General features: G+C 45.6%; 1 protein-coding gene across 1 annotated transcript in view; it reads left to right on the plus strand.

Annotated features, from left to right (window-relative positions):
- Uvrag (UV radiation resistance associated) overlaps window positions 1–26,796 on the plus strand; it is a 210,849-nt gene that overhangs the window by 145,137 nt on the left and 38,916 nt on the right. Inside the window, exon 13 of the mRNA XM_057756560.1 lies at window positions 10,969–11,047. Coding sequence (XP_057612543.1) covers window positions 10,969–11,047 — 79 coding nt within the window. The remainder of the gene's footprint in view (window positions 1–10,968; window positions 11,048–26,796) is intronic.

The raw sequence follows: 26,796 nt of genomic DNA on the forward strand, positions 1-26,796 counted from the left end.
TTAGTAGAACTCTGTCAAAGGGTCTTGCTTAGCCCTGGCTCCTGGTTTAAGCCCGCTCATCACTGATCTCTTCTTTAAAAGTTTGGGGTTGTGTCTTCTCCCCGTCACAGCACATCTGTCTCTCTAATAGCACATACAATTCCTACCATAGCACATCTGTGTCTAATGGCACATACAATTCTTCACATTTTAGATTTTCCTTCTTCACTCAAAGGAGGTAGAGGGGCAACATGGTCCCTGGTATTCCCCAGGCCCTTACGGCACTTGTTCCTCCTAGGTCAGACTGTGATCTCACGGTCTCCAGGGTCATGTCTGACATGTCTGTCTTCACCTGCCTGTCCCTTCTCAGGCATCCCCTCTCCAACTTTGCTGGTTGCTTTTACATTCCCCTGACTGGGCATTCCTGTCTTCAGCTCCTGCATCCTCCCTTCCCCTCTCAGGTAGTCTCTTGACTCCAACGTTTTACGGATTACACATAGAATAACCTGGCACGGCTAAGTGAGCAGTGGCTGTCTCTCCCCTGGACTCTCCGCTTCCCATCTGTCTGCCCACCAGCATTTTACCTGACACCCAACATGGCCCAGTTTGTTTTCTGGTGCAGTGGTAAAAACAAAGGACACCTGGGGAAGAAAGTGCATTTGGCTTGTGGCTTACAGTCCTTCACTGAGCTCAACTGAGCTTGTAACATTACTTCCGCCCGGACCCCTAGCTCGCAAATAACAACAGGGAGGCTTAATTTATGAATGCTCGGCCTTAGCTGGGACTTGTTCTCAGCTAGCTCTTGTAATTTAAATTTATATTAATTTATATAACTTATATTAATCTGTGTTCTGCCTCGTGTCCTTACCTCATTCCCAGAGCTACCCAACACCCCCATAAAGCCTCCAGCTTTCACTCCAGTGTCCTCTAAACTCGCATGGGGGAGCACCTCCATTCTGTCTGTTACCTCATATAAAGTCTGTCAGCAAATCGTGTTGGCCTCATCCTCAACATAGGAGGTGTGAGCCACTTCCCTCCTTCTGCAGCCGCCATGATGCCTCAAACCTTTCTCTGGGTGTACTGCAGTAGCCCCTCTATATTTTCTTTCCTTTTCCTCTATAACTTGCTCTTTTCAAACACTTAGGCATTGTTTTTAACTTGTCAGCTTTTAAGTGAGGTTCGTTGACCCACTAGACAAGGGGAGAAGAATTATCAAAAAGCTGATTTCGTTCATGTTGGCAAGAGTTAGAGCAAGATTTGCATACTGGGTTCTGCAAGAGAGCTCTGTTCTCCATATGAAGGGAGGCAAGAATACGTATTTCATCCTACAGTTTGGGAGTAACTGTTCACAGGGCACTACAGGGATGGAGAAGAAAAGCCATTACCTCATGCCTCTAGGATCAGTTAACGCTCAGTTTTGAACATGGAGGATCTGACATGTTTATGGGACGTTTAGATAAAGATGTCCAATGCATGATCAGGATCCTAACTGTGAAATATGGAAGAAAGACTAAAATATAGTTAACAAGTGATAATCATGGTATAATTGGATTTTGATGATTTCATTTTTCAACAGCATTTATTGAATTTCTCAACTTTAGAAAAGCAACCTAAATACTAGAAATATAATAAGCAACACAGATAAAAATCTGTATCTTCCCAGAGCATGTATTATGGCTGAAGGAAATGGACTCAAATGAGAAACAGATGACACACAGTGAACTGAAGGGTTATTGTTTTCTTTTGAGTTAACTTTTACTATGGAAAACCTTAAGCACATAGACAAACGTAGGGGAAATGGTATAACATACCCTTAAGCCCAGCTGTAATAATTAGGTACAATCATTAATCTTTTTTATCTGTATTCTTTCTCTATCACAGTGAATTATTTTTAAATAAACCCTGGTTATTGTAACATTTTATTCATAAATACTTCAGCCTGTCTCTAGTCTAAAAAATAAGTTTCTAATACAATATTTTGCCACCATCATAGATTTAAAAAAAAAACAAGTTCATTAGTGTTATCAAATAACTATTAGCTCATATTTCTCTAATCATTCCATGACCTTTTTTGTAAGGTTGATTTCTCCAAGTTCAAAACCAAAGGAGTCTTTATATTTCTTGTTATAAAAGCATTTCCACTTTCATATTACCATGAATTTCTAATTTGTATTGATCTTGTATTGGTGCAATAGCCCATGCTCATGAGTCATGACACTAGAATATATACTACTTATGTATATCAATGGAGTACAAGTTCAGTTTCTTTTTGCGAAATGATGCATTTATTAGACTAACTTACAGAGAATGGTCAGGGGCTACTTACAGGAGCATGGGGACCCCAAAGCAGTTGCACCACAGGAAAGTGTCACCCCAGAGTAGATGACACCCCCACCGTGTACTCTAGCATTGCATCCAAGTGACTAGGAGGTGCTGGAGGGAATGGTCAGAATGTGTGGGTGGGAGTCAGTGGCTTGCTCTCCTCCTTCTGTGAAGCAATGTCAGCAGGCATAATTCATTCAGTTTATTACTGACAGAAGTAAAATCCAAAGTTTGGAAATCCATTCTCTGTCATATTTAAATTTTTCTCTTGTCATTTGCCTCTATCTAAAGATTTATCACTTTATGTATACTTTATCCCATAATTATTTTTTACAAAAATGACTGATTATACACAAAAGTTGAAAGACTTTTTATGTGGACATCAGTCCACCTGGAGCTCACATTTTGCTGTATCTACTCTGTTATTAACTTTCACGCTTATCCATCCCACTGCTTACCTGTCAGTCTGTTCATTCTGATGCCACCATGCATTCCATCGTTGCTCCACCTTGTGCAAGTGGTTTACTACAGGGCCACTTCTTTTACTTCTTTTTCTTTTGAGGTATAACTTGGATACTGTGAAATGCACATATATTAAATGAACTATCTCTGAGATCCTTAGATGTAAATATCTGTGCAATCCAATTCCTATTCAGATACAGAACATTAAATCTCCCCAGAAGCATCCCCTGCCTCCCATAAATCACTGCCTTTCACAGTCCCCCAGACAGCCATTAGTCAGCCACAGATTGCAATATGAACCCTTTTGTGTAAGGCTTCTTTCACTTGATATGTTTGTGGCTTCATCCACACTGTTGTGTATAGTGGTAGCACATTTCCTTTTGTAGTATTTCATTGTGTGAATAGGCCTGTTTGTCCACACCTTAATGATGACTGTCAATCCTTGTTTTTCAACATTGTGAACAAGTTGCTGGGCACATTTCTTTACACAGCTTTTATGTGCACATGTTTCCCGTTTGGTTACAGTTGTAAAATTCATCTTTAGAGTTCAACATTGTGTGCTTGTGTCTAGCTTTATAATAGGCCTTTCTCCACAGTGTATTACAATGTATGCCTTCAGTCTATTACAGTGTATCACAGTGCGTGTTACAATGTATGCCTTCCATTGTATTACAGTGTATCACAGCATGTGTTACAATGTATGCCTTCCATTGTATTACAGTGTATCACGGCACATGTTACAATGTATGCCTTCAGTCTATTACAGTGTATCACAGCGTGTGTTACAATGTATGCCTTCAGTTTATTACAGTGTATCACAGCATGTGTTACAATGTATGCCTTCAGTCTATTACAGTGTATCACAGCGCGTGTTACAATGTATGCCTTCAGTTTATTACAGTGTATCACAGCGCATGTTACAATGTATGCCTTCAGTTTATTACAGTGTGTCACAGTGCGTGTTACAATGTATGCCTTCAGTTTTTTTATTACAGTGTATCACAGTGTGTGTTACAATGTATGCCTTCAGTTGCTCCACATCTTAAGTCTGCTTTCATTTAATGTTTCTCTCCTTTACTTTCCCTCCCATTTTTTCTTGAAATATAATGCACAACTTTCCCAGTAGAGGCCCTAATATTTTGAATTTTTCTGGTTACTTTTGTTACCATTTAATATATTTTCCCCTAAACCTCCTATAAGACCAGGTTAAAACTTTTCCATGATTGTGCACTCCTGGCACTACTGATCCTTGGGTCATCGTACCCTTCTGTGCTTTCGTCAACAGTGTTAAAGCTGATGAGTAAGCCTGACGGCTCCAATCTGCCCACTTGCGGGAAGAATGGCTTTATTTGGTGGTCTTAAGGCCCCTCTAAAGGTCATTTTAATCGGTGTTCAGAATGACTTGACACTGTCTGGGATGACAGAGGAAAAAACACATAGAAAATCAGAACCTCTGCAGGTTCTCTAGGGCCTCAGCTCAGTGTCACAGGCAAGAAAGGCATCAGTCATGTTGCAAAGCTGGGGAGGCCTCATGCTCTCTGCTTAGCCTTAGAAAGTGAACAATCCCTTGTTATTGACAAGTTGTTACTTTGCCTATGTCTTCTAGCTACAATGTATAGATCTATGGATCTCCAATTTAATGTGGATCTCTGTAGTTTTAACATTAGGTCAGTTCTCTTTCTAATAATGGAGGAAGGCTCTAATAGCGGTATACAGGTGGCATTTTTCCTTTCTTTCCCCTAGAGTATTTGTTATAATTGGTCTTAGTCCTATGTTTTGATTATTAGTAGTAATTATTGTTGTTTGCTCAAAGTCCTTATAGCCTCAGGATTCAGCAAAGCCGACCAAGGGCTGCTAGCATCCACCAAGGGGTCTTCCCAGTGTCACTACCTGTCCTCCACAGGAATCAATGCAAGGGACTAGCCCAAGTATGCCAGAATTGACCCAAAATTATTGTAGTTCGCTTAAGAAGACTTGTTTGGGAAAATAAATCTTTCAAAATCTCTTTTTAAAAGTGAGCTTTGAGCCTGGAGAGATGGCTCTGTGGTTAAAGGCATTCACTGCTCTTCCAGGTGACCCAGGTTTAATTCCCAGCACCCACATGGCAGCTCACAACCTTCTTTAATTCCATTTCCAAGGACTATAACTCCCTCTTCTGGCCTCTGTGGAAACCAGACTTGCACATGGTAGCATAGACATACAAGCAGACAAAAGCATGCATACACATAAAATAAAATAAAAATTAATTTTAAAAAAATAGCTTTATATTCTTGGGCTGTTACTCCAATTTTACTTTACCTACTTTTCTTTGTCCTTTTTTTCTGAGATGCCAATTACTCTCTGTGTCACTGGCCTACCAAAATGAGTTGAGGCAGTCCATTAGGTTTTTAAAAGTTGGATATAACAGAAAAGACTGTCTAGTCTCTCAAACTCCTTCACTTACACAGTCCAAGATCCCAGCCAGGGAATGGTGCCACCCACAGTGGACGGTTCTTCCTACCCCTAAATGCGTGCCCTGGCACACCATGGCCCCATCACCCAGGTAATTCTCAAGTAAGGTCAGACTTACTTGAATCAAATGTCACTTTAAGCCCAGGAGAAAAGTTGTGATGAAACGCTAATATAGACAGAAGACTGTTTCACATGAGGTAAGTCATGTCCTCAGAATATATTAAATGTTGTCATGCTTTCTACAAACACAGTGGACAGGTGTGATCTTAACAAGCACAATAAGAGTGCAGAAGCAGTTCCCACGGTAGCTCAGCCTCCAACTGTGTCACCTAAGCTGGGTGTGAGTCTGAGAATGGGAACAAGAAACTGGCCCCAATCTAGAGTTCTTTGTTTACAAAAGAGAAAAATTGCTGGTGTTGAGAGAAGTACGTGCTTATAATAATGTTTTTAATCAAGAAAGTTTCAAAAAATCACTTTAAAAATATTTTCCTAAGGCTAGTATCACATAGTCTTCATGTATTATGTCTCTATGTTGTTTTTTGTTTTGTTTTTAAGAAAAAGAGTCTCTCTAAGTAGCTGAGGTTTGCCTTGAACCCAAGGCTGCTTTTCCCTTGGTTACTTGGAATAAAGATGTTTGTGATTCCCCTCAGTATGCTGTGAATATGTTTTAGTACCATTTTTTAATTAAGAAGGTGATTTGGCCAATAGCCAGGCAGCATAGAGCCAGGCAGGAAATCCAAGCAGAGAGACAGGGAGAAAGAAGGCAGAGTCAGGGAGACGCCAGCAGCTGCTTCTGGAGAAGCAAGATGTGAGGTAATAAGCCACAAGCTTCGTGGTTAAAATAGAGTAATAGAAATGGGTTAATTTATTTGTAAAAGCTAGTTAATAATAAGCCTGAGCCTAATAGTCCACAAAAACAGTTTGTAATTAATATTAAGCCTCAGAGTGTTATTCGGATCCTGGGGGCAAGACAGAAACCTCCAGTTACAGACATGTATGCCTTCATACCTGGCTCTGTGGGTGGTGTTTTATGTACGTATGAGCTTGCTGCAGGAGGTGTAGGGCTCTACATCAGACCAAACGCAGATTCCTTTCAGGTCCCTGCCAGGCAGCGCTCAGTAGGTCTGCATTCCAGCCCTCACAATGCCTGTCCAGTTCCCCTTCTGTGTTGTAGTTTTGAAATGAATGCGTTCTGGGTTTCTGAAGGGAAATGAACTGGTTCTGCATTCAGACCCACACTCGCAGGTTTCAGAGCTTCCGTTGGTGGAAGTCGGTGTTTCCTTCCATGGTTTCTGGGGCTTTCATCAGTTACCACAAACATGATGGCTTAAAAGACCAGAAATGTATCCCAAGTCCAAGACTGAGGTGTCAGTAGGGCCACCCACCTTTTTTCCCATTTCCAAGCTTCTAGACATTTCCTGGCTATGGCTGTAAAGTCACGTGATTTCTCCTCTGCCATTACCCGTGTGAGCACGCCTGCTGGATTGAGGCCCACCCGGATAATCAAAGGTGATCTCATCCTGAGATCCTTTAATATTTGGGGACCCCTTTCCCAAATGAGGCCACACTCACAAGTTCTGGGAATTGGGATCCAGACCTACTTTTTGGGTGGCCAGTGTTCTACCCTCTGTCCTTTCTATGTTCCCCGTTTATGACTGGTCACCTGTACCCAGGGTTTTTATGATTTTTGTATGGCTGTGGTGAGATCAAATCAGCTTGCACTTCACTCCCCGATGGCCGAAGCCACACAGAGCAGACCTTGCACTGTGTGTCTGTGAAGGGGCTGATGCTCTGTCCTCCGAGATGAACACCCCTGGTCCTTCCAGCCTTGCTCTCAGCTGGCTGACGTTCTCCTGATCAGTCATCCTGGGTGTGCCTCTGACGGACACAGAGAAGGGAGAATGCTGCATTTATCCCTGACGACCGAGAAATGAGGTCATGTCTCTTCCACTTGCTAAATAGGTGACCAAGACATGGGTTTCTTTGAAATAATGGTGACACTGTTGCAAAGTCAAGTGGTTGTCACTTGCACGTCCATCCCCAGGTTTAGCCTCGCTGCTAATCCCACTGGGGTCACATTAGCATCTGGGGAGTCCTGTCACAAGTTTGCCCTCATTTTGAAATGTCTGTATAATGAGCTCCAGATCATTTTCACATATGATCTGTTCCTTTAATTCAAAAAATATTTGTTTGGTGTCTATTAGTGAAGGCAAAAGAAGAGCAAAATCAAGCCTATCTCTAAGATGTCCACCCCTTATATAAGCTCATGCCTATAATCTTAATACTCAGGAGGCTGATCAGGAGGATTGCCATGAGTTTGAGGCCAGCCTGAGCTTTGTAGTAAGTTTTAGGTCAGTTTTTCAGCCAAAGAGCCAGTGTCTATCCTGTGAGAGCTAGCCTTGAACTAAGAGACATGGATCAACCAAAATTACAAACTGAGGTCACCGGGGAAAGGCTGGGCTAGAATGATTTGATCCCTCAAAGTGGTGAGACCAGGCATAGGAGACAAAGTTAGGCTTGCAAAGCGATGCTCCCGTACTGAAGCCACCTCCTCCTCCACTGGGCCGCAGTGGCAGTGACCTCAGATGGATGAATTCCACACATGCTGTGTTCATTGCTTTCTGCTCCCATGATTTTTCACTGTGTGCAGTAGGGGCAAACCTAATAGAACTTGGAAATGCATATAAGTTGTAAAATTAATATTGGCTATTTAGTTGTGCGTGGTATTAATAATTCACATTGAATTTATTAATAGTAAGTATTGCTTTGTGGTACAGTTTTTTAATGCTATCCTCTCCTTTCTGTTTTTTGTTTGTTTGGTTGGGTTTTTTAAGGCAAGTCTTGATATGTAGTCCATGCTGACCTTGAACTTGCAATCCTCCTAGACGCTGGGTTCACAGGTGTGCTCCACCACGCTGGCTGTGATATTCCCCCATAATAAGTCCTTTGGTGCTATTAAGGATGCTTTTCTGATTGTGTCTGAATGGCTGAGTTCCCATCTAAGCAGTCCTGGCTCACAAATATAATTGGGGTAGAAATCCCTTTGGTTCCTATCTTATGCCCTGATGGTGACGGGCTTGGTGGTTCTCCGTGGATGTCACCCTTCTAGGTTGCTGAGGAGGTTCAGAAACCCATGTGCCTCCGCAGCAGGAGACGACCGTGACAGTTATAAACACAGTGCTCCGTGTGAAGCGGCCCACTAAGAACGTAGAAGGAGAATGAAACGTGAACTCTGTCCGTTCTCCAAGTCGCCCTACTCCAGCCTTTGGCTCTAGTCACTCTGGCTTTTCCTGTGACACACACACCTGTGGGTCTTTCCACAGAGTCCCAGCGCAGTCTTAATAAAGTCAAATACTGTGAGACCCAGCTTTCACCAATGTAGAGGTTTGGTTCTCAGCATGCGCTGAGCTCAGTTCACTCTAATGTGTATGAGTTCCTGGATTTATAACTTGAAAGCAGAGATGGATAACTTTGGGTTGGGAGACCTCTTCCGAGAGGCTACCCGCGTGGGGAAGCTCATAGAAAACCCTACAGCGGAGAGTTTCCTCTAAAGACCTCATTGTTATGTCTACAAATAGGGAGTTTCCTTGCACCCTAGACCGTGTGTGAAGGGTTCCCAGGCACCTTGCAGAAACAAAACTAACAAAACTGGTGTTGCCTTGCTCATCCTGCCTTCGCTGTCCTTTTTATCCCTCTCTCCTGGGGATCCTCACACGTTCTAGTTTCTGTTTTACTGTCGCAGTTAAATGCCAAGTGCCGCGTTCTTGATGGGTGTCTAAAACATTTGGTTTCCTTTAGTACAGTTTTAGTTCACGACCTTCTCACTCCCCAGTGCCTATGATTTTACAGAACACCAGATTTACCTTTTAGAGCCTATGAAACCATAGCTCTTGAGAATGTAATAGCAAGCTTTTACATTGCGCTTCCTTCTTTTATTTTACGTGAAAATATTATCCCCTCCAGGCTTTTTTTTTAAATGCTTTTTTTCTTTAGGCAGTTGGGACAATCAAAGTGAAAGTTAGTAATTACTCCACGCCCTTCGTTTCACTGTGGTCCTGTTATTCTTGAGAGGACTCCAAATTGCACAACCAAGCGAGATGTCTTTGGCTTCATGGCTCTGAGTTGTGGTTGGTCTCTTCTTAATTGGTATATATTCATTGTCTGCCGTGTTGGGGTTCAGATACATCCTGAACTTTGACCGCATTTATCCCCCTCCTTCCTCTAGCCATCCATCCCTTCCCTTCTCCCCTCAGTCTCCTTTCTTCTTTCGTGCTATTCGTCACGGATGACAGATGGACAGAGAGGTGATATTTGTCTTTCTGTACCTAGATTATCTAATTTAATATAGTGATTTCCTGTCCTAGTCATTCTCCTGAAAGTAGCATAATGTTGTTGTTCTTGGTGGCCGAAGAAAGTCCCATCGTGTGCATACACCAGATTTTCTTTATCTGTTCATCTGGCCGACGCCTAGGCTGATCCCGTCACTGGCTGTCGTGGTGGTGCTGCAGTAAACATGGATGTGGAAGCATGTCTGTGGTGTGCTGGCTTAACGGTGGTCAGATATGTACCCAGAATGGCAGTTGCACATGTAGTTTCTTGAGATCCTCCATAGTTCCGTAGTGGCTAGGGCATTTGTAGTTTTATCAGCAATGTAGAAAAATGGGCTAATAAACAGGTAGTCTCAAAAATGATTTAGAGGCTGGGCGGTGGTGGCGCACGCCTTTAATCCCAACACTTGGGAGGCAGAAGCAGGCGGATCTCTGAGTTCGAGACCAGCCTGGTCTACAAAAGCTAGTTCCAGGACAGGCTCCAAAACCACAGAGAAACCCTGTCTTGAAAAGGCAAAAAAAAAAAAAAAAATATTTAGAAATGGCTAATAGACGTTTAAAACAATGCCAAACACCCTTGGCCATCGGGGCAATACAAATTCAAACCACTCTGAGTTTTCATGAGATAGCATGGCTGCTGTTAAGAAAAAACAGCAAGTACTGGTGCCTGATCTTTCTGCAGGGAACTCTGTTTCAGATCATCACACTTAGGCTTTATCTTGAGAGCCAGGAAGGGAGAGCAAACAGCTGCAAGTGCATTGACTTCTTCCTAATGTGCACGGGGAAGACTCGCGAGAGAAAGACTTCCCCTCAAATAACGCCCCATCTTGAGCTCCCAAGCCCATGCCTCGTTGCCTCCGTGAGATGGGTCACAACATGCATTCATCCCTGAGAGCTCAAGGCATGAATACATTGCCACACCCACATCGATTCCAAATAGCTGGCCTTGCAATAGGGATGCATTTTAGATAAACTTGGACTCATCCTTGGCATTAATTTTGACTGGACATCTTAAGAGAAACAACCTTGTATATTGCTCTTAAGTTTGATGTTTCCCCTAAATCTTCCTTTCCCATTTAGCTCTAGAAGTTGAAATGTCAAGGCCAAGGTATTAGGAAGAATGCCTGGAGGATCTGTGTCGTGGGCTGATGCGATCCTGGCCCTTAACAGGAAGCAGAGGCTCAGCTCCTTGGAGGTGTGGGTCACTGGTGTCCGCATCCCTGTTTTGTGGTCAGTGTCTCCATGAAAAATTGGCAGCTGTTGTCCCTTACAACAGTAGTAGATTGCAGCGACCATATCCAAGTCCGTGGTTAAGTTCAATCACAAAATGTTTGTGCTGCGCCTACGAACCTTCTGCTTCCATCAACAGTGTGCAGGTCATTGTACCTGTTCTTGAGACTTTCTCATCTTTGTTTACCTTCCTTAGGTTTCCACTGTATCCGAAGGGAGGGGAGAAGCTGCAGTTTGATTACGGCGTCTACCTTCTGAACAAGAACATAGCCCAGGTAAGTGACCTCTCATTTCTCTGGCTCCATTGTTAACCCTCTCTCCATAATCACCCACCTCAGCCAACAGTTACAGAGCAGTGCTGTTTGTCGGCCATTGTCTTATTCTGTGATGTTAGCCTGAGTTCGGAGACTCAGTGGGTCTGTGTTGGAATCCATCTCTGACTGTAGCCACCCTTTTCTAAGTTCCTCCTGGAAGGCCTGGGCTTGAATGTGTGGTCTGAATAATCCCTTGGCTCTGCTGCTTGATTGCTAATAGCTTTCTACTCTTAGACCACTTCTGGGGACTCGTTTTGTGTTATTGTTTATGAAGTAAAAGTTTAGTGCTTTTGGCAAGTCCATAATGGTCTCCTCACCTCATTATCCGGGGCCCGAGGGGAAAGACCAAGCCTGTGTTCTTTCCAACCCATCTTGGATTCTTGTGGCTGCTTCAGCGTCCCATCGCGTCGTGTCTGTCCTCAGACCGTAGGATGGGCACCAGATGCCTGAGTCTGTGTTTTCCCGAAAGCAATCCATAGCATTTCTTTAGTGCAGTTGGCTCTACGCCAAGAGGTCGGCGTTCCACGAATTTTTCAGCTGCAGAGGAAGGCCTGCTTGGGTGCTTTCCTCGCCTTTGGACACCATCGGATTGCAGCACCACGTGGTGGAGTAGCCATAGTTCACTCTTCCTTAAAGACATTGTCAGCTGGGCCCTCAGACCTTTGCATTTTACAGAAGTAATAAGTTTTGCGATGCTTCGCTTTTACGAGCCTCAGTGGCCTTTCCTCCATATGAGTCTAAAAGCCGATCAGACTGGAATTATTCTTCCATATGCGTTATCTTCGTTTTCCTTCTCCACAACAACTTGAGTTTAATGTTGGGTTTTTTGAAATGTGCTTTTTATGAAGATCGTTATCCTTGTCTGAAATTGGATCCCGTTTCTAGTTTGCCACACTGCATTAACCACTTGCTTCCTAGCCCAAGCTCCACACGCTCGGGATCACACCGCCTTCACCCTCACCTTCATGCTAGGGCGAGCGGCCACACACACAGGCTCTGCCCGTGGCTCGCCTCCCCTCAGGCCCTTCTTCCCACCATTGATGCTTTTCCTCCCTCCGTTTTCAGCAGAAAGGTATTTCTGTCAAATAAGCAGGACTTTAGTATCAAGGCTGTCTGGCTCACACACGTCTGTCATAGTTCTGTCATTCCATGGAAAAGACCATGCACTGGCGTGCCGGTCTAGTCCCAAAGCACCACACTGGTGTCACAGCAAGGAAGACGAAGTAAATTAGTAAATACGCGAATCCACCAGCTTGTCCAGGGCGCTCAGCTAGAGCGGAGAGAGCGTACACACGTACGTACAGAGAGAGCGTATGTACGGAGAGCGAGAGCATACACACGTACGTACGTACGGAGAGAGCATACGGTTTGTCTGGCAGTAAAAGCAGTGCTGTTTAAAAGAACGAATTTCTAGTCTGAGTTCAGAGGTTCTCTCCTGCCCTGTGTTTCTGCTGCTGGGTCTTGCCCTGTGCGTATAGGCACTAGAATTGGAAGCTTCCAGGTGCAGCCTGCCCTGCTGCAGCACCGGGATCTAATAAATAAATAAATAAATAAATAAATAATCTCTCATAAATATACATCAGCGTCAAACTCAAGACTGCACGGGCATGTCTTGTTCCCAGCAGAAATGGAAAGTGGTATACAGAGACACTAAGAGTAGCCCAGCTGGAAGGCCAAGTGGAGGCTGCCTGTGTGCGGCAGCGGAAACATGCAAGTCAGCGCCCTGCTTCAGCTCACAAAGGGAGCACTTCGGAGCTCTTCCCAAGTAGCCCCTGACTTCCTAACCAAGCCCAGACCCCAGTGCATGTCAACCAATGTTCTCATCTGCGTGAGAAGTGGCCTAGCTGTGGTGGTTGTGTGTTCAGCTTTGTGTTCTTTAGGGGCAGGCAATAGCTTGTCTGCCCTAGGAGATGGTCGCTTGCTCCCTGGTGTCTTTTTGTTTCTTCCAGACAGACTTCTGTAGCTTTGAAATATTGTGCAGGAAGCTACTTTTAAGCACACGAAAGAAACTTAGTAAATTTGTGGCCCCAAGAAATTTGGGAAAATTTCTTTTTGTTTCACCTTCCTGGCATCACTTTTCCACGTTCCGATTTGTAATAAAGCTATTAATAACTGTGGTTCGTAAGCCAGTCTCACAGCCATCCAGTGTGTGTAGCCTTGGAAGGATTATCTGGATACTGTAACGCATGTTGTCAAAGAAGAATCTGTCTTCTTGGCCAGTCCCACTTCTACCCCATCTCTAGAGATGTGAACAAGCCCTGCCATTAAGACAGCCCCACCTCTGTGATTTACAGGCCACGTTAGTGGAGGTGGATGAAAGGGCTGGCATGTGTTAAAGTGCCAGAGAAAAGGAGTGAAGTCATTTAATGCCGCATCCGTACCGTGGTTGAGGGTTTGAATAGTCAATAGGACCTTTCACCACAACCAGAAGTCGTAGTAAAACCACTTTTCTGGGGGAGGAAATGACAGAACTTAGTAATATTTGTTACTTCAGGATTTGGGATCAGGCCAGCCCGGGTTCTGAAAGCACAGGCCTTCAAGCAGAACCCTGAAATACCATGGGAAGAGCAGAGAGCCCAGCCAGCCCGCTTGCCCTCTGCATGCCACCGCAGTCTGAGGTGTGCGTGTGCTGTCAGTACAGCACAATGTCTATGGCAGCAGCGGCCGCTCACGTCTGTCCAGAGCCAGTGCCCCCAGTAGCAGACAGCCTTTGCTGTCGGGCAGCAGGAGATGCTCAGGCCTGAGTCCTGCTTTGCAGCCCGTGCCTGGAATCCTCACGCTAGGGAGACTGAGACAGGAGGATCGCTGTGAACTCAAGACCAGCTTGGACCACATAGTAAGTTCCAGGCCAGCTGGAGCTAGTAACAAATCTAAAAAAAAAAAATTCCATGAACACTCCCAAGCATAGTATAATTAGCATTAATTATTTTAAAATGAGGTGTCTGTGCCTGGGGGTGTAGCTCAGTTCATGGAGCTCATGCCTAATAAGTTTCAAGGCTCCGGGTTCCACGCCCACTACTACCAAGAAACAAAGATTCTTGCTTCATTTGACTTCTAGTTGAATGGGGAAAGGCATACGGTAAATAAAAGCATTTCAGACTGTAGTAAGTAACGTGCTAGAGATTAATTAAGTAACATAATAGAAAATAACTTGAGAGGGACCTGCTTTCGACAAGGCTGCCAAGTAAGCCTTATTGAGGAAGTAGTTGTTGCGCTAAGGCCTGGATGATGGCTGAGAAACCAGCTGTGCTAAGAATAAGGGACGGGAAGTTCCGTAAGGCCATGGCCACAGCAGGGACAAAGGCCAGGGCTGGGAAAAGAAAAGGTGCGTGTGGCTGGATCGTAAGTGTTCTTCTGAAGAGGCGAGCGGGTCTCTGCTCCCCCTTCCCTGTCCCTCTCTCTTCCCTCTTTACCCTTCTCTCAATAAACTCCTCACTTCAAAAAACATAGGGGACCACAGAACAGGGGAGCCTTTAGGGGGCACAAGGAAAGCCTCAGCCTAGTTCTGAACTCACATGGAAACAAGGGACGAGGCATTTGTTCATTCATACTCTGCTGGTCAGCAGGCTAGGTACAAACGAAGAGAGGACTGGAGATACCATGTGGGGGATGAATTCATAGACTGACTACGGGAATTAAGGGAGAAAGAAATTACCAAGAATGTGGTCTAGGTCTTATGTACGAGAATTAATGCTATTTATTTTAAAAGGAGGAGTTCAGAGATGAAGGAAGCAAATCTGCTTTGGGAGTTAAGTCCGAGTTGCTTTTTAGAAATCAGGATAGGTTCATTAAGAGGACAAAGGGATACATGGGTTGGAATCCATTGCTGTAATCAGTGCTATGATGGAAATCTGGGGAAAGAAACCTGGGTGCATTGTTTAGATCTATGGAACCAGGTGAGGTTAACAGGAAGAAGATACAGAGCTGAAAAGAAGGGGACATGCAGTGGAAGTCACACTTAGAAGCTGATAAAGGGGCTGGAGAGACGGCCCAGCAGTTAAGAAGTTGATATGGGAGGCACAGGAGCACACGGAAGCAGGAAGTGAACGGGGAAGGATCAGAAGCTAGCAGAAATGTGTCCAGTTCCCCTTCCAAACTGGGAGGACGGTGGGGTTCAGGAAATAACTTGTGGCTGTACTCACTTTTATTCGGTTGTATTAGGGAGGTTAAAATCTGGTTTCTGGAACTGTATTTTTGTTTTTTTGTTTTTTTTTAAATATTTATTTATTTATTATGTATACAATATTTGTGTGTATGTCTACAGGCCAGAAGAGGGCACCAGACCTCATTACAGATGGTTGTGAGCCACCATGTGGTTGCCGGGAATTGAACTCAGAACCTTTGGAAGAGCAGGCAATGCTCTTAACCACTGAGCCATTCTCTCCAGCCCCTGGAACTGTATTTTTGGATGTTGCTGTTGGGGGTACATTGAAACAGGGTGGCCTCAAACTCCGTGTGTTGCTGGAGATAACCTTGAACTTCTGATTCTCTTCTCCACACTGGGGAGGTAGAGGCAGGAGAGAGTTCCAGGCCTGAGCTACAAGAGACCCTTTCCCAAAAAAACAAAACAAATCCAAAAGAAGGTGATGGAAAAAGATGCTTCTGGATGACAGATGCTTCTGGATGACAGAAACAAACATCTGGTCTCTCCGTGTCTCAGAGGCTTTGAGGACAGCGGCTCCACATAAGGCAGGGACAGGGAGAAAGCCCAGCTCCTTGTTCACTTGCAGAACACTGGCCAGTGTGGTATAAAGGATAGGATAGTGTGTGTTACTGCTCATACCACGCTGTACAAGTGTGAGGACCTCAGAAACCACATAAAAGCCAGCCCGGCATGGCCACTGCCTGTAATCCCAGCACTCGGGCGGCAGAGGCTAGATCCCCTGTGCAAACTGGCTAGCTAAATAAACTGTCCAGGAGATCCCACCACAGGAAGTCAAGTGGAAGCTACTGACACCTAACATCAATTGCAGGTCTCCACACTCATGTGCGCACTTACACACGTGTTCCTTGTATACCATGCGCGTGCCCCTGGAAGCCAGAAAAGGGCATCAGGGTTTTTGGAACTGGAGGTACAAATAGTTATGAGCTACCATGCGGGCACTGGGAATTGAACCTGGGTCCTCTGAAGAGCAGCCAGTGCTCCCAACTGCTGAGCTGTCTTTCCAAAACAAAATAGTTTTTAAAAGAATGCCCATGGTGAGGCAGTAGAGTGTGCTGGATATGTAAAATCCCCATGCGCCTTCCTGATAGTCTGTGTCACGGGAAGGGGCCCTGCATGGCTCGCTCTGTGTGGGCCGAGGATCACGAGAGGCACTTGAGTTGCCGACTGAACTGACACTTTCTCACGCAGCAGCCTCTGGCATCGGAGAGCAGTCCTTCAGACTTTGGGTATTTGACAAACATTTTCTCAAAAATGAATGAAGTGGGCCTGCCCTTAAAGGAAATGAACTGATGATAAAACTCAAGATTTTGAATAAAAGATTAGCATTTCAGAGCCAGGCATGGCGGCACACATTCGTGATAGCACATGGGAGGCTGGATAGCAAGACCCTGCCTTCAACAGCAGCAGCAGCAGCAAAAGACCTGCGTTTGCCACCAAGACTGGCAGCTTTCCAGTCCTAACAGCTGTTTTTTCAGGTATTATATAGGACACATATATGCTCTATAAGCTAAGTTTTCAAAATGGCCCTTACATATGAAGTCATGCACGGATCAGGATCCTTCAACAGCAAGAAAGACCAATTAAAGAACCACAGTGTCTAAGATTGTGGACCGCTTTTACAAGGCTCGGTGTTTCTCATAAATTACCTCCAGGTCTTTGAAGGTTGTTAGATAGCCTCTATCTTCTAGCTGTAGATCTAGGAAAGGCCAGATTTTCTTACAGAGCAACATGGTAAGAAAATGAATGCAGAAAAATCAAACTTCAGTTGTTTTCACTTAAAGTAATAGATTTCATTGTTTCTTTAAAATTTATTTTTATGTGTATGTGCGTGTAAACCTTGCACACATGGAGGCTGAAGAGTATCAGGTGCCCGGAGCTGGAGCTGCAGTTGTGAGCTGCCTGAACTGAGCCCAGGTCCTCTGTGGGATCAGCAGTGCTGCTAATTGCTGAGCCATCTCTCTAGCTCCTGTTATTTTTTAATGAATTAATAGTTAAGGCTTATTTAATCTCATTTCCAATATATCAAATGCTAGCATAGATGTGGCCCACATAAGCAAAAGGTCTTTGGGAGTCCTCACTGATTTTCAGAGTGTAAAGGAGACCAAAGCCTTTGAATCGCTGTCCGAGACACTGCGGCCATGCGGACTTCCTGTGAAAGCCCTCAGCTGCTCATTCTCTAATGGGACAAGATGCGTGTATCAGCCCCCAGACGTCAAGCCTGGTGTGAGACCAGACCTACCCACGTGAGTTCCGGTGCACACAGCGGCTCGGCAGCCCCCTGTGGACTCTACACCATCTCTTTGGCTGTTTTAAAACCAGGCCCTCTTCTTTCCTCCCCAAAAGCTGAGGGACTGAGGACCTAAGGGATACACTTTACAAACATCCATGATGACTTAGGTTCAGTTGGCTGTAAGGACTTTGATGTGATTTCAACCCTATAGCCATCTCATATCTGGTTAGAGATCTGGAACTGCCCGTGCAGCAATTTCTCTAGCTTCACAAACCTGTCACATTGTTCCAGATTAAGTATTTCCACTAGCTTGATGGCGATTGTTCCTTTTTTAAAATTCAGGCCATTCTGTGGATTCCGCATAGACCATTATCTCTGTGCCAAGGGTTAAGTAAAACAACAATTAAAACCTTTGGACTGGTGCTCATTACAGCCATACGTGTGCTCGCCTGGGGTCTCACGGCTGTCCCTGTTACTCTGTCCCTTCCTGTCCCCACGAATTTATAGACTTTATAGAAAGTGGAAGTACCCTCTCCTTTTAAACAAGCCGTGTCCTGTGAGGTCATGGTCTTTCTCTAGCACTCACTGGTGCCCACAGTACATGGCTGGCCGGGATCAGCCTGCATATTGGTGACTTAAATCTGTGCACGCCTCTCCAACATACAGTTCAATATATACGACACAGGGAGAGATGCATTTAATTTTGTGAGTCTCCTGGGAATTAGGAATACACATTCCAAAGGTTGCTCTTTCTTTTTCCCCACTAGTGCTGGGGATTGAACATGGGACCTCACACGTGCTCCCCGAGCACACCACCGTGAGCTGCAGTCCCTAGCCCTCCAAGAGTATTTTCTTAGTCAAAATGTTCCCCCATGCTGCCAACAAAAATTTGGCAATAATGTAGTGAAAGCTCATATTTAAAATTCTTAAAAAGACTTTACTAAGATGTAATTGACATGCCTTACAGTTCACCCATGGAAAGCATAAAACCCAGTAGCTTGGTGTACACACACATACGTGTTGATGTAGCGACCCGTTTCACACACATGTGGCGGCCAAAAGTCAATGCTGCATGTTTTCCTCTACTAATCTCCTTCCTGTTGTTTGAGACAGAGTCTCCCTGTGATCCTGGAAAGCTCATCACTTATTTTATACCGCTGGTCAACAAGCCCCAAGGATCCTCCGTCTCCGCCTTCCCTAAACACTGAGGTTACAGGCGCACACAGCCACACCCACTTCTTACGTGGAGATCTGAACACATGTCCTCCTGCTTGCACAGCCAGCCCTTCACCCACTGAGCCTCTCCCCGGCCCTCACCATCCTTTAATATTTGGCAAATAATGTTCCTTCGAACACAGTCAATTTAGGACCTTGTTTTTATTCCCCAAAAGAAACCCTATACCCATTTCCCAAAGCCCCTTTCACTTTCTGTTCTGTGGATTTGACTGTTCTGGACATTACTTGATGGAATTATAAAATTTGGGGTATTTTGTGACAGGCTTTTTTTGCTTAGCATAACATGCTGGAACCATGAATCAGATGTTCTTTATATTGGCAAGTCATTTTGCCTATTATAAGACATACAGAGGTGAACCATACTTAGGTTCATGAGCTGATACTCATTTGAATGGTTTTGACCTTTTGTTTATTATAATATTGCTGCTGTGAACTGTAGTGATATTTTGTTTGTGTTTTAACAAATAAAGCTTGCTAGAAGATCAGAGTGCAGAGCTAAGTCACTAGAGGCTGGCCAGGGAGTGGTAGCACACACCTTTAATCCCACACACCTTTAAACTCAGCAGACAGAGGCAGAGATCTCTGTTGGTTCTAAAAGAGAAACAGAGCTCACACAAAGGTGATCCCAGAAGTTGGGATCCCACGTCTTTAATCCCAGCACTTCCTCCCTTCCTCCCTTCCTCTTTGTCTGGCCATGCGGGTGCACACATGCATAGTGAATATGTATTTAAATACAGGGAATATATATTAAGTGAAGATTTTTTTGACAGAAAGATATATATGGCTCTCTAAGATTTTTATTTTGAACTTAGAGAGGTTGATTGCATGTTTTGTGCTTTAAATGATTGGTTGAATGTTTATCCACTCACATGTTAACTTTTAAAAGAACTATCATCATTTATTAAGCAATTTCCTAGACATTTCAAATATTATTTTGGCTGTAATTACCATATTCTTCAAGTATGGAGAATGATGATACACCGATAAGACTTTACATCACTGGACTTTGTTTCCAGCTTTAAACTGAAACGAGAAACCCATACCAGGAACATCTTCTGTAATTAGAAAAGCAGAACTATAACTCTCCTCATATCGCTTATTTCCGGACGCAGCACCGATTCACACATCCCGTCTCCTCTGTTGATCACAGAAGCCCAACCAGCATTGGCATTATCGTACTCACATCGCTCAGCCACAGAGCTACTAGGTGAACACTCTGAGCAGGGCCCATGCTCGCTGGTTTCTTCCTAGCTGGCAGCACTGGGCATGTCGCATAGCCCTCGCTTTCTTCCCGTGGTTGGGAGCTGAGGGGTACGTCCAGCATCTTGCTAGGCTTCTCATCTGTGACTCCTCTCCTTCCTCTGTCCTAGTTCTACAAGACTCATTTTAGCTTCTTAGTCTGCAGGGCTGGCTTTTCAAAGCACCACCACGTGTGACATCTGCTGGGAGGGAGCTATGCAGGGAATGCATCTCAGCGGAAAGGAAATAAAGAAGGATCCTGGCTGGATTCTTTGTGATTGATTGAGTCTTATGAAATGAATCGTGAGCCATATGAAAAATGAATTTGGTCTGATTTTAGTTGGCATCAAACTGACCAGCATAGCTTAGACATAAGATATTTGGAAATTTATAAGCTTGAGTTTCCAATGAGAATAAAATTAGTATCCTTATTAATGTAAATTTAGCAAGTAAACAGCCAAAAAAAATAGATTAAGATTGAGTAATAGAAAGGCAGCATAGCTGAATGGCTAAGCACTTAGCTGGGCACAGCAGCCTACTCCTGTAATCATCCCAGCATTCCCAAGGATGAGACAGCAGGGTAGAGACTTCAGGGCAAGCCTGGGCTATGTGCAAGGCTCCACTTAAGGTGGGGAAAAGCGGGGGATATCATTAAAGCAGTGCTTTGTGGGAAATGTATAGCTTATAGAATAACAGCTAAAAATGGATGCCCAACCCAAGCAGTCTGATACAGAGTTTCTGTTGTTCAAAAGTGGAGACATGGCTCATACCTGTGTAGATCGGACCGGTCTCAAACTCCTGATATTCCTGGGTTGGCACCCGTGGTGCCCAGGGTACATAGTTAAAATAGATACAGTTTTAAATAAACAGTTTTTGATTGTTCAGTATGTTGTACTTCCTGCTTTTTTTCTATTTAACTATACTGTAAATACAGTTTCTGTTGGTAAGTATATGGAGGTTGTTCTATAGTACAATGGACCACAGTGAATTTAACAGCTTCCCTATTGGTGGAAATTAGGGTCATTTTCAGTATTCCTTCATCCTTTCACTGTAATATCAACCTTATATGTAAGAATAAATATATAGGCCAAGTATAGTAGCTCATACCTGTGATGCCAGCACTTGGGAGGCTAAACAGGACTGTCATAAGTTCAAGGTCAGCCTGGGCTGGATCATAAGTTTCAGGTCAGTCTAGACTGTAGAGTGCTGTGAGAAAGGAGGGAGGGAGGAGCAAGAAGATGAGACGCTGGGCTGGAGAGACTGTTTACAGTGTTAGTAAAGCTCTTGCTTCTCACGTGTGAGGACCAGAGTTGAGATTTCCAGCATGAGAATTTGATGTCCAGGAGACTGAGGCGGGAGAGCTGTGAACTTGAGGCTAGCCTGGGCTACCTAACAACTGACACCCACCTCAGGGGAAGGAAAAATGTATGTATTCAAGCTACTGAAACGAAAGCTACCAATTGCTTCGTGTTGTTCACATTGATGGAAACATAAGCTAAGATGGGCACTGGGGGGTGGAGATCGGGCTTTGTAGATTACACTCATCTTAGACAGCAGAGATGATTGGGCTTGAGCACACTTGGGTAACAGTATGTGGTCATATAAAACTAGCCATAGTTTCTTTGGGTTAAAACTGAGGCCTACTGACTTTTTTTTGACATTCTCAAAATGGTGAAAATACTTGGTAGGGACTTTTTTCTGCATCCCTCACTGCTATGTGGCTTCCAGCATCAGGACAGATACGGCAGGAGATACAGACTCCTGCTTTAAAGAGGTTGCCCTGCATCTTTAGGATTTGTTAGCTTTTCCTGCCTTCTGAAGCAGAGCACGATTGTCTGGGCTGAGTCCGTTTGAGGCGGAGTCTGTGGCTGGGCAAATAAGGAGGCCAGGTTCACTTCCTGGTCGGCACTGTCACTTTTCTTCCTTGTTTTTATGTGATGGGGCTCACGGCCTCTGTTGCACCATGGTCTCTTCCTCTTCTTCCGAGCTGCTCCAAAGCCGTCTGTCTCTACAGCTGACAGTCCTGTCTTGTTCCCGGGCAGCCTAGGGCCTCGAGCTCCAGGCGTACTCTCACCTCAGAGTTGCAGCTAACTGCTTCTCTGAGCCAGCCTGCCTCTTCCTCGGGGTGACCCCTGAGCTGGTCTTTCTAAGCCCAGGATTGTGCCCTGACAAGGAGACTGAAGTAATAAATACCGTCTTCATTTCCTCGGTCAGGGCTGCTCCGCTACGCCTTCAGTCTGTTCTCGGAGCTCATATGTGATTTTAAAACACGCGTGTGCACACACACGCAAATGCACACACAGATGCATGCACATATGCACATGCACACACACACGTGCGCGCGCACACACACACAGAGGTTATGCTTCAAAAATACATATATGAATGTTTTACCTGTGAACATACCTGTATACCACATGGATATCGTTGCTAACCACTGATGTGCTAGCTTTGGAACATGTCTGTAACCCCAGCACTCAAGGGATGGAGGCAGAAGAATCATAAGTTCTGGTTTCTCCTTGGCTAACGTAGCAAGTTTGAATCCAACCTGAGATACATGAGACCCCCATCTCAAAAAGAGAAAGAATTTGGCACCATCCAGTGAAGCTGAACATCTGTATATGAGAGTGTTTATAGCAGCAGTGTGCACATTAGCCAAAGGCTGGAGACCAGCTGAAATCTGTCAGTAACATGTCCATCATTAATCACAGTGTGTTTACATACGGAGGACCTTGCCACCATGAAACCATGGCAAAGACGAGGACAGAGTCCACTATCGAACGCTGAGTTCCAGGGTGGGTGGGGTGGTAGTAAGAGATCCCCACGGTGCTGTCCTGTCCACACACAGCTCAAAACCAGACAAAGGTCAACAGTATTGTTTAGCAATGGAAACTATGCACCAAATCGTGGCTCTGTTGCTAGTGGGAAAGGGACTCCTGGGGACCCCATGGAACCCAGAAACTTCTGTCTGTAGACTGAGCTGTGACTGCACCGCGTTTTATTGTCCCGGTCCTTGCACCTGCATGTCGGGTGTGGTGTGCTTCTGCATGTGACAGCAGTGCCGGGGTGCATGGAGCACTGTGCCAGGATGCATGGAGCACTGTGCCGGGGTGCGTGGAGCACTGTGCCGGGGTGCGTGGAGCACACTGTGCCTGGGTGCGTGGAGCACACTGTGCCGGGGTGCGTGGACCACTGTGCCGGGGTGCGTGGAGCACTGTGCCGGGGTGCGTGGAGCACACTGTGCCTGGGTGCGTGGAGCACACTGTGCCGGGGTGCGTGGAGCACTGTGCCGGGGTGCGTGGAGCACACTGTGCCTGGGTGCGTGGAGCACACTGTGCCGGGGTGCGTGGAGCACTGTGCCGGGGTGCGTGGAGCACACTGTGCCTGGGTGCGTGGAGCACACTGTGCCGGGGTGCGTGGACCACTGTGCCGGGGTGCGTGGAGCACTGTGCCATGGGGCATGGAGCACTGTGCCGGGGGGCGTGGACCACTGTGCCGGGGTGCGTGGAGCGTGGAGCACTGTGCCGGGGTGCGTGGAGCACACTGTGCCGGGGTGCGTGGACCACTGTGCCGGGGTGCGTGGAGCACTGTGCCATGGGGCATGGAGCACTGTGCCGGGGGGCGTGGACCACTGTGCCGGGGTGCGTGGAGCGTGGAGCACTGTGCCGGGGTGCGTGGAGCGTGGAGCACTGTGCCGGGGTGCGTGGAGCGTGGAGCACTGTGCCGGGGTGCGTGGAGCATGGAGCACTGTGCCGGGGTGCGTGGAGCACTGTGCCGTGGGGCATGGAGCAATGTGCCTGGGTGCGTGGAGCACTGTGCCGGGGAGCGTGGAGCACTGTGCCAGGTGAGTGCTTGTCGCCTCTGAAGACTTCATCGACCGTGACAGAAAGCATCGTTTTATTGTCAAGGAGAGCCCTTTGTTTACTTAGCATCACAGATTAGCATATCTGCTTTTAATGGTTGCAATAGTGTATATATAGTGTATATGTAGGCAGAGTGGGTTTTTATGTGTGTTCTATAGACCTGGTCATCATAAAATATTCCCATGTTATTAGTTCATTTTCAGATGTGGAAGCAGGCTTGGACTGATTTTTCATGGAGAAGAAATTTTAAAAATTGACTGAAGGAAATCTGTGTGGAATATTTCTGGAATTTTCCCCTTTATATTATGGAAAGAGATGTAGGAAACAGTGCTTGTGGGCATCCTGAGGACATGTAATAAGTTCTCCACAGACGAGCAGGCTGGTTTTAGACAGATGTCTTTCCTTCCAACATTCCTACAAGTGTGTGGGATTTCCCAAAAGGCCGGCGGTAAATCTGTGGGCATTTGCTGAGTACAGGTCAATCCCCTGTGCTGAGCACTGAAATCAAAGCTCATTAGAAGCGAGTGGGAGAACCTGTGTCTGTGCCATCCATAGACTAATTGCGGCGGTCACTCTATCCAAAGATGGCTGAACTCTGACCGCCAACCTAACCACAAGAAGGAAATTACTTTGTATAACTAAGCCAAAAAAAATTTTTTTTTGGATTTCATTTGTAATGTCACTTCGGATTCTTCCGAAAGACTTGTGAAGCTTTGTTTTCTTTTAATAAGCTCTCGTAATGACAAGTTCCCCCGAGGATGACGTGACGTCATCCAGGCGGAATGTGCCTGTGTCTTAACTCTGATGAACATCACTGCATGATATTTAGGAGATTAAAAAAGACTAAAACATGTAAATGTGACTTTCGGGTTATTACGACGAAGGAAGCCCATGGCCCAGCTATCCAAATAGCTCAGCCCCAGCCTGTTCGGAGCGGCGGGCTTGTCCAGGTTGGCAGGCCTGTTTGGAACTGACAGGGCTGCCTTGTGAGTTGTCCTGGAATGTAATTGCTTTGTCTCCGAGGCTCATTTATGTGTCCCTCTGCCCCTCGCCCTAATTTATCATCTGCTTTATAGTAATTCCGCCCCGACAAGGCCGTCAGGCCCCACCGAGGATGTGAAGGGCTGTGACTGGACGCATTTTCTAATCAGTGACATGAGTTTATATCTCCTTATTAAGATGCCCATTACATTCATACCAGGCGCGATAACATGGACACTAATGCACTTCCCGTCGTCCATCAGGGCGTTTTTATTTATTTCCATAGAGGCGGCATTAATCGCCGAGTATAAGAGTCGAGGAGGATGTAGGGCTTTTAGTCGTGGTCTAAGGTATTTTAGAGCAATGTCGCTGGGAGAAGGGAGACATCATTACGCTTTTTATTCCCTGCCCCGTCTGAAACACAGTCATTAGGATGTACTTCACTTTGTTTATTTTAAAAGTTAATTCATAACTTTTGTATAATCATTTTCCAAACAAAACGTGTTACCCTAGTTTCCCTACACTTTATAAGATGTGTCTTCCTTTTCTAATTTTAAACTGAAACTCAGCATATATACCGAGGTTTGTGTACTTTTTGGACACACAAGCCAGATAGTACTCATTGAATACACCGTACTAGGTTCTGGGTCTTGGCAGAGTGATACGAAAGTTTTTTCTTATGAAAAATAGTGCATAGGCTGCAGAGATGGCTGGGTGGGTCAGAGGCCACGGAGATGGCTGGGTGGGTCAGAGGCCACGGAGATGGCTGGGTGGGTCAGAGGCCGCGGAGATGGCTGGGTGGGTCAGAGGCCGCAGAGATGGCTGGGTGGGTCAGAGGCCACAGAGATGGCTGGGTGGGTCAGAGGCCACGGAGATGGCTGGGTGGGTCAGAGGCCACGGAGATGGTTGGGTGGGTCAGAGGCCACGGAGATGGCTGGGTGGGTCAGAGGCCGCGGAGATGGCTGGGTGGGTCAGAGGCCGCGGAGATGGCTGGGTGGGTCAGAGGCCACGGAGATGGCTGGGTGGCTCAGAGGCCACGGAGATGGCTCGGTGGCTCAGAGGCCACGGAGATGGCTGGGTGGCTCAGAGGCCACGGAGATGGCTCGGTGGGTCAGTGCACTTGTGGCTCCTGAGGACCCAGGTTCAGTTCCCAGCACCCACGTGGCAGCTCACAACCATCTGTAACTCCAGTTCCAGGAGATCCCACAGCCTCTTATGGCCTCTTTGAATACCAGGCACATATGCTGTGCACATACACACATGTAGGCAAATACATATACACATAAAATAAGAATTAATAATCCTTACTTTTTTTTTAAAGAAAGCAAATAGTTCAGAGGCTAGGAAGTTAGTTGTTGGTGGAGACTGCTCTTTTGTTTCCCAGCCATTCAGATCTAAGTAATCACACAGAAACTCCATTACTTACAGTACCGTTTGGTCAATGACTGAAGCATATTCCTGGCTAACTCTTATATCTTCAGTTAACCCATTTCTACTAATCTGCGTGCCTGCGCTCTGTGTGTGTGTGTGTGTGTGTGTGTGTGTGTGTGTGTGTGTGTTCAGATTATCCTCCTGGCTTTGCTCTGCTAAGCCACTAGCTGAAATAGCTTTATTCATTAACCAATGGTAATAAAACATATTCACAGCTTACATAGCTGCATCGTACCGGGGAGCCACAGCTCTGCATGCCCCTCCCTCCTTCCAGCTCATTATACATTCACCCCTGCGTGTTATCCCAGGTGCAGAAGGAGGACGTTAGGTCGGAATGCCTTTTGAATTTGCTCTTTGTGTCAGGCTTCCCACTGTGAAATGCGTCTTAGACTCAGTGTAGGGTGGCTCTCTATTGGTGTTCTCCCCCTCCCAGTAACCTTACACAGGATACTAGCATTCACATCACTGACTGTATAGGGTCCAACAAGGAGCAGATTCCAAGAGTGGATTAGACAGCAAAACAGTGTATTAGAAGGGAGTGGGAAAGACAGAAACGGAAAGGAGG

Source organism: Chionomys nivalis, chromosome 23, assembly GCF_950005125.1.
Source record: "Chionomys nivalis chromosome 23, mChiNiv1.1, whole genome shotgun sequence".
In the NCBI taxonomy this organism is placed as follows: Eukaryota; Metazoa; Chordata; class Mammalia; order Rodentia; family Cricetidae; genus Chionomys; species Chionomys nivalis.